The sequence below is a fragment of the Octopus bimaculoides genome, chromosome 9, assembly GCF_001194135.2.
Source record: "Octopus bimaculoides isolate UCB-OBI-ISO-001 chromosome 9, ASM119413v2, whole genome shotgun sequence".
Taxonomy (NCBI): Eukaryota; Metazoa; Mollusca; class Cephalopoda; order Octopoda; family Octopodidae; genus Octopus; species Octopus bimaculoides.
This window is the reverse complement of record NC_068989.1, coordinates 41809321-41816134: the sequence shown is the minus strand read 5'-3', so window position 1 is coordinate 41816134 and position 6814 is coordinate 41809321. Positions and strand designations below refer to the sequence as shown.

The 6814-nt window shown below is 35.7% G+C and overlaps 1 protein-coding gene across 7 annotated transcripts in view; it reads left to right on the top strand.

Annotated features, from left to right (window-relative positions):
• LOC106880501 (microtubule-associated serine/threonine-protein kinase 3) overlaps window positions 1-6814 on the top strand; it is a 260570-nt gene that overhangs the window by 60370 nt on the left and 193386 nt on the right. For all 7 annotated transcript variants that reach the window (XM_052970660.1, XM_052970661.1, XM_052970659.1 and 4 more), the window contains exon 3: window positions 3208-3322. In XM_052970660.1, the coding sequence (XP_052826620.1) occupies window positions 3208-3322 (115 nt within the window). The remainder of the gene's footprint in view (window positions 1-3207; window positions 3323-6814) is intronic.

Genomic DNA, 6814 nt, shown 5'->3' with positions numbered 1-6814 from the left:
GGTGATGGGGTGGTGGTAAGGTTGTGGTGATAGCAACAAGCTTTTTAATAAAATGAAAGCTGTGTGTGTGTGCTTTTGTTCGTTTTGTATAGTTGCCTTGTATATATGTATTCTTTGCTTGTGTGTATGTATGTGTAAGACTTCATTGTTTTATGTGCATATTTTATTATATGTCTGTGTGTATGTGTATATATCTTTGCAAGAGTGTGTGTGCATTCATGCATTCTTTTGCATCTGCACTCTGTTCCATGTATGTGTGTGTGTGTGTGCACACATTATATGAGGCTGCATACTTGCATTTTCAAATTATTGTATATATGGTATGTGTAAGTAGGAATGCATATGTGCATGTGTGTAAGGGGTTTATAAAGGTTTGTTTGTGTGTATGTGTTAGGGGTGTATTAATATTTGTATATGTGTGTGCACAAGGGGTATTTAAATGTATTTATATTTATGTTTGTGTTCTCCTAAAGGATATATAAACGTGTGTGTGTATGTGTGTGTAAATGCTGTATAAATGTGTGCATATACATGTGTGTGCATGCTTCTTTCTAAATGACTATGCAGCTGGTGTCTACAGAAAGCTGCATACACCCATCGATCCATCTATTTCACTGTACATGGAAGTAGCTGGAGGTTTTGTCTGTTTCTTTATCTCAATTTCATTCTTTGTTCTCTCAAAACTGTCTCAACTTATTCTATACATTCACCTCTCCCTCCCCCTCTTGTTCTAATCACTCAACCCCCATCCCTTCATTACAATAATTGAAGGAGATGTCTAGTTCTATGCATTGAATTGTTTGTCTCTGTCACACAGAACAAAATATGTGCTCCTTTAGAAAATACTCCCTTACCTTCCTTGGATGTACTGCGGTTCTTTTTTTTTTCATTTTCCGTTGGCTTTTTGTTCTTTTATTCACTGCAATTTAAACATATTTGTTTGTTTTCCATGTACGTATGTACATGTATTTTCTTTTTCTTTTGTATCAGTTTTAATTTTGAATCTTTAGAAACTAAAAGAACGACAAAGATTTATTGGTGTTTCTTCATAATGTTCAACACAAAATGTCAACTCAACATTCTCTGTTAAAAACCATGTTTGGTAAGGTTTCGATTCATCCCTCCAACATTGATTAAATTCTAGTGATATCCTCTGAAATCAGGTATGGGTAGGATTAAGACAACTTAATTTGTTCCCTTCAAACTTGAAGTGAATTTTGTTCCTAATTAAAGAAATCTCCCTTTCTTTTACCTCTCTGCCTTTCTCTTTGTCTATCTATCTCCCTCCCTCCCTTACTCTTTCTCTCTCTCTCTCTCCCCTGATAATCACTTCATTACCAGGTACTCACTATCTCTCTCTCTCCCTCACCAATGTAGACCTTACATAAACATACACCTCCTGTTCTAGTAAAAGAACAGACTTCATGTTTCAACTTGTGCAGTACTTAGCTTAAATCCACTGACGACTGACAACATATCCCATCTTGATTCAATGATTTGAGGAAAATCTATTCCATAGAATATAACTGGTTTATTGGATAATAATAATAATTTACAGTTTTAATAACTTATTGATTGATAAGTTCAACCTTGAAATATTAGTGTCTTTTTCCCACAGCATATGAACATAGATACATCATCATCATCATATATCCGTTTTCCGTGCAGGCATGGGTTGGGTGGTCCGACTGCGTCCTGGAGAGCCAGTGGCTGCACCAGACTCCAATCTGATCTGGCAATCTTTCTACAGCTGGATGCCCTTCCTAATGCCAACCACTCCAAAAGTGTAGTGGGTGCTTTTTATGTGCCACCAGCACAGGAGCCAGTCAGACGAGCCTGGCATCGATCATGTTTGAATAGTGCTTTTTACGTGCCACCAGCATGGGTGTCAGTCAGGGGACACTGGCATCGACCACGTTCAGATGATGCATTTTACATACACACACACACATGCATATATATATATATATATATATATATATATATATATATATATATATATATGTATGTATACATGTACATGCATCTCTCTCTCTCTCACAATATATATATATACACACACACACACATACACATGCATATATATATATGCACACATACACAAACACAAATGAGTGGGTATTGGGTTTGTTTTGCAACCTCATGGTCACAGCTTCTAACTCATTGCATAGCACATTGGGCAAGTGTCTTCTAGTGTAGCCTTGTACTGCCCAATAACGTGTGAGTGAAATCAGTTGACAGAAACTGTATGGAAGCCAACCATGTGTGTGTGTTAGAATTTAAGTTTGATGTCTTTACATGGAAACTTTAAGATAAGTACTGAACCTTTGGTTCAGTACTTTTGATGCCAAGTATAATTAAAATAAAAACATCGCCAGCTTTAAAACAATACTTAATATGTTTATCCAATCTATGTTATCATGGAAAATTAATGAACAAACTTATACACATGCTCTTTTACTCTTTTACTTGTTTCAGTCATTTGACTGTGGCCATGCTGAAGCACCGCCTTTAGTCGAACAAATCGACCCCAGGACTTATTCTTTGGAAGCCTAGTACTTATTCTATTGGTCTCTTTTTGCCAAACCGCTAAGTTACGGGGACGTAAACACACCAGCATCGGTTGTCAAGCATTGGTGGGGGGGACAAACACAGAAACAAACACACACACACACACACACACACACACACACACACACACACACACACACATATATATATATATATATATATATATATATATATATATACATACATATATACGACGGGCTTCTTTCAGTTTCCATCTATCAAATCCACTCACAAGGCTTTGGTCGGCCCGAGGCTATAGTAGTAGACACTTGCCCATGGTATTGAACCTGGAACCATGTGGTTGGTAAGCAAGCTACTTACCACACAGCCACTCCTGCGCCTATATATATACATATGTATTTTAACTCTTTAGCATTTAAACTTATATCCAGCCCAAATATTGTACCCGTTTTCTTTTGTTTTTTGTTTTTTTTTTTGAAACTGGCCAGATTCAGTCTCTCATTCTTTCCTTACAATGTCATTCTGAAAATAAACACTCACATCATTAAGATTCTGTGACTACAAGATAACGCATGATTTATTTAAACAATATGAATAAAAAAAAATGCATTACATTTGACAGAGTAATCTGAAAATTTAAAGGGTTAATTGATGTGTAACGTTCAATCTTTTTAGGACTCTCACCGAGGATGACCTTCTTGAAAGTTGTCAGGTCACTGATCCACAAACCAGAAAGCAATTGCTACAGGTCATCGCCCGACTAAAAATGGATGAAGATACGGATACCGAAGTAAGTCAAACTTATTTATTCCCACTCTTCTCATATTCCACCCAAAGTTCCTTTTATGCATTTTGAGAATCTTCAGAAAATTTGATCAACCAATCTTTATTTATTTTTATTTATTTATTAGTTTGCTTGTTTCCTCTTCGGCTTCTAATTTTTATTCTGGTCTTCTCTTCTACACTATGTTTAGCATGATGCTGATAGGTTTTTTTTATCTGATATTCTCATCTCAACCTCCACACAAGAAAGATAGGGAAGATTAGATGAAGGATGTGCCTGGGGATATACATAAGCTGTTCTTACAATTTTCTCTGCAGTAGATTGGTACTTGATACCATAAAAAGATTTACTTCTCTTTGCAGTTCATTATTTGTCTTATGAAGCCACTTGGGACTCCAATAAATCTTTCATTTTAAAAGATTTCACTGGAAATACTGCTGTGTTGTTTTTTTTATGTGATTTCTTTTATAAATTTTTTTTTCTTTGTCATTGACTGTCTAACCAGAATGTGTGTGCCTTCATAGATAGGATGTTGGGTTCATGATAACAAGGCCAAGGGTTTAGTTCCTGGGCTGGAGAGTGCAAGACTTTTTTTTCAGCAAGTCTATTAGTTGCAAACTAGGGCCAACTTAGTGTTGGTACAGCTCTCTCTGTGTCTCTCCTGCTAGCTGCCACATCCTTGATGTTTTTACTGGATCAAGATTAGTAGGGCTGAGAAGGTATGTATGTCTGCTCATGACTTCATAGGCACCTAAAACAATTTGCAAAAGCATGGTATAAGCTACCAGGCATACTTCCTTGTGAGTTACACCTATGGGATTTTTCTTTCTTATTTACTCCAACATCTTTGTCTGAATTTCAAATGCATATTGAATGTTTTGTATACTCAAAGAGGGGTTGTGTATGTTGAAAAAACATGACATCTGATTAATGTAGGATGGTATAGGGGTTTTGTATAATCCAAGTGTACTGCAATTGATATTACCATTCTTACAGGGCCTGTAAAGTCTTGGGCATAGTCCTTCCTCTATAAAAATTGTTTAGTCTCAGAAATAAATGCATTCAAATGCTTCCCATTGTTTCATGCAAATATACTTTTAGCCTTGCCTAGAAGTTTTATGTTGCATATTGTCTTAATCACATCATGTCTTAATGTAATGCTTAGGAAGAACAGTTTTTAGTTTGTGTGGAGTGTGCTGTTTATTGCTGAACACTTCCTCTTTGAGGTAGCTCCAGAAAAAATAATCATAAACTATATCAGGTGATTAAGCAAGTCGTGGCATGTCACCACTCCAGGGAATGGTGTGGCTTGATAAGCATTTCTTTAATAGCATACATCCACGCTCTTGTAGGTTGTTAGTCTGTTTTCTTGAATCTATTGTGTTTGTTCAATCCTGGAGAAAGAAGGTCGCAGATCTGACCTCATCAAAGAAATATGGACTTATTACACTAACGTTTCACATGCAGAACCTCTCTGTTACATATTTGTAGTAGAGGGGAACAAAACATAAAGTTGTCATAGATTGCTGTCCATCTACTAAAAAACTTTTTGCTTCTTTACACAGGCAAATGGAAATGCACTTTATCACTCATAAAAAGAACTATGTAATCTGCCCACACTATAATCATGTTTTTTTAGGAAATGTTTTCTAGCTTTTCCATTCATGTTGATTTATTTCTTGCTCAGTTGTAACCTTATAAGTTCAGAAATTTAAAGCTGTGTGCTTTGTTGTTTGTACACTGTGATCTGCAATGTGTAGTGCAAGGTTATGCTTTGATGCAGTACAGCAAAAAATGTTTACTTACATCCACTTAATGACTCAATATTTTCTGATATTCATACATATGCATGTCTCCTGATGCATTCTTTTACGATGCCGAAAAACTGGTGAACCTGAAGTTTTCTAGTTCAAACAATATTGTGTATTGTATTCTGACAAGGCACTTTTCTGTCACTGCCCACATTAAAATTCAAATCTTTTATTACATTTGAATAAAGGTCACCACTCTAAAGAATAAAGAAGGAATACTTAAATATCTCTGCCACAAAAGCATTTGAAATGTGCCATTCTACACCACTGAATGTGACCTTCACCACTACAACTATTTTGAAAACTGTCAAATTTCTTTGCCAAACCCTGTATGTAGAAACAATTATTTTTGAATGCTAGAATATAAAGACTTCACAAGTTAAAGGTTCCAGTAGCCTCTCCCTGTCATATATTATTTTATTATATGAGGTGGTACTGAAAAGTTCCTGGCTTTTGGTATAAGAAAATTCAGGAGGATCAGTTAGTTATGATTTTATTCAACATATTCCCCTCTCAGATCTACACACTTATTGCAGCAATCCTTCAATTTTTTTAAGCCCTGTAAAAGAACTCAGAAGGTTGGACCTCCAACCAGGCCTTTCGCAAAACCCCTAAAAGCCAGGAACTTTTCAGCACCCCCGCGTACATCCGCCTTAGACTTATTTGCTTTTGCTTGTCCTTTGAATCCAATGATAACCATCTCTGATTACAGACCCTCTGCTGACAATACATCTTGATTTTTGATATGCAGTATCAGTCAAGATATATAAATGTTTGATTGGAGATATAATTTTTTACTGTGAATTCCTGCCACTTTTCTTGCTTCTGCAGAGTGGGTCTCTCCTCCATATTTCCAATCCCCCTGTGACAGTGCGGCCCCTTAAAATTAATGGTAGGCATTGATGTCTTCCACTGTTAAAGGGTTCATGTTCTCTTCACAGTAGTCTTCAAATGATTTTTGAACTGCTTCTTTAGTCCTCCATTTAGGCATTGATCATGATGTTTCTTTTCATGGGGTACCCTCAGAAATCAGGGGACATGAGTCAGATCATAATGTTGTTTTCCATAGAATATCCTCTGAAATCAAAGGACATAAATTTTGATTTCATCTCTGTTGATGTCTGTGTAGTATATAGAATTTTGGTTTTAATGTCAAAATCTTTAACAGGTCTTCAAATGCAATAAACAGGGTCCTGAAGTTATTCAAGCTTTCCTACAGAAATGTAGGGGATGTCAGCTGCACTTGATGCAGGCAGAAGCTACAATTTGATTATGTGCACTTGAAAATGCGTGTAAATGTGATGTGTGGAAAAAAGTTTTTTGTAAACATTTATGTCATAAATACTTGCAAAACGTAATTTTTAGTTGGCAGTTCCGTCCATGTATAGAGCATTATGAATTTCTTACTGAAAATATACAAAAATTTTTAAATTATATTATGCAGCAACAAATTCTAAAATTTTGGGACAAAATGGAAATGGGAAATAACTCTAAAATTTCTCAGTGCGCGCGCGTTTGTTTGCGTTTGTGATACTGAATGACTTTAAAGTGCAGTTGATTAAGCAAAGTTCGAAGCTATTTATTTATAACGAGAGGATATTTTCTAATTATTGACCGTATAGCACCATATTCGGATTAATGTGTATAATAAATATATGGGAGTTTATATATATATATATATATATAT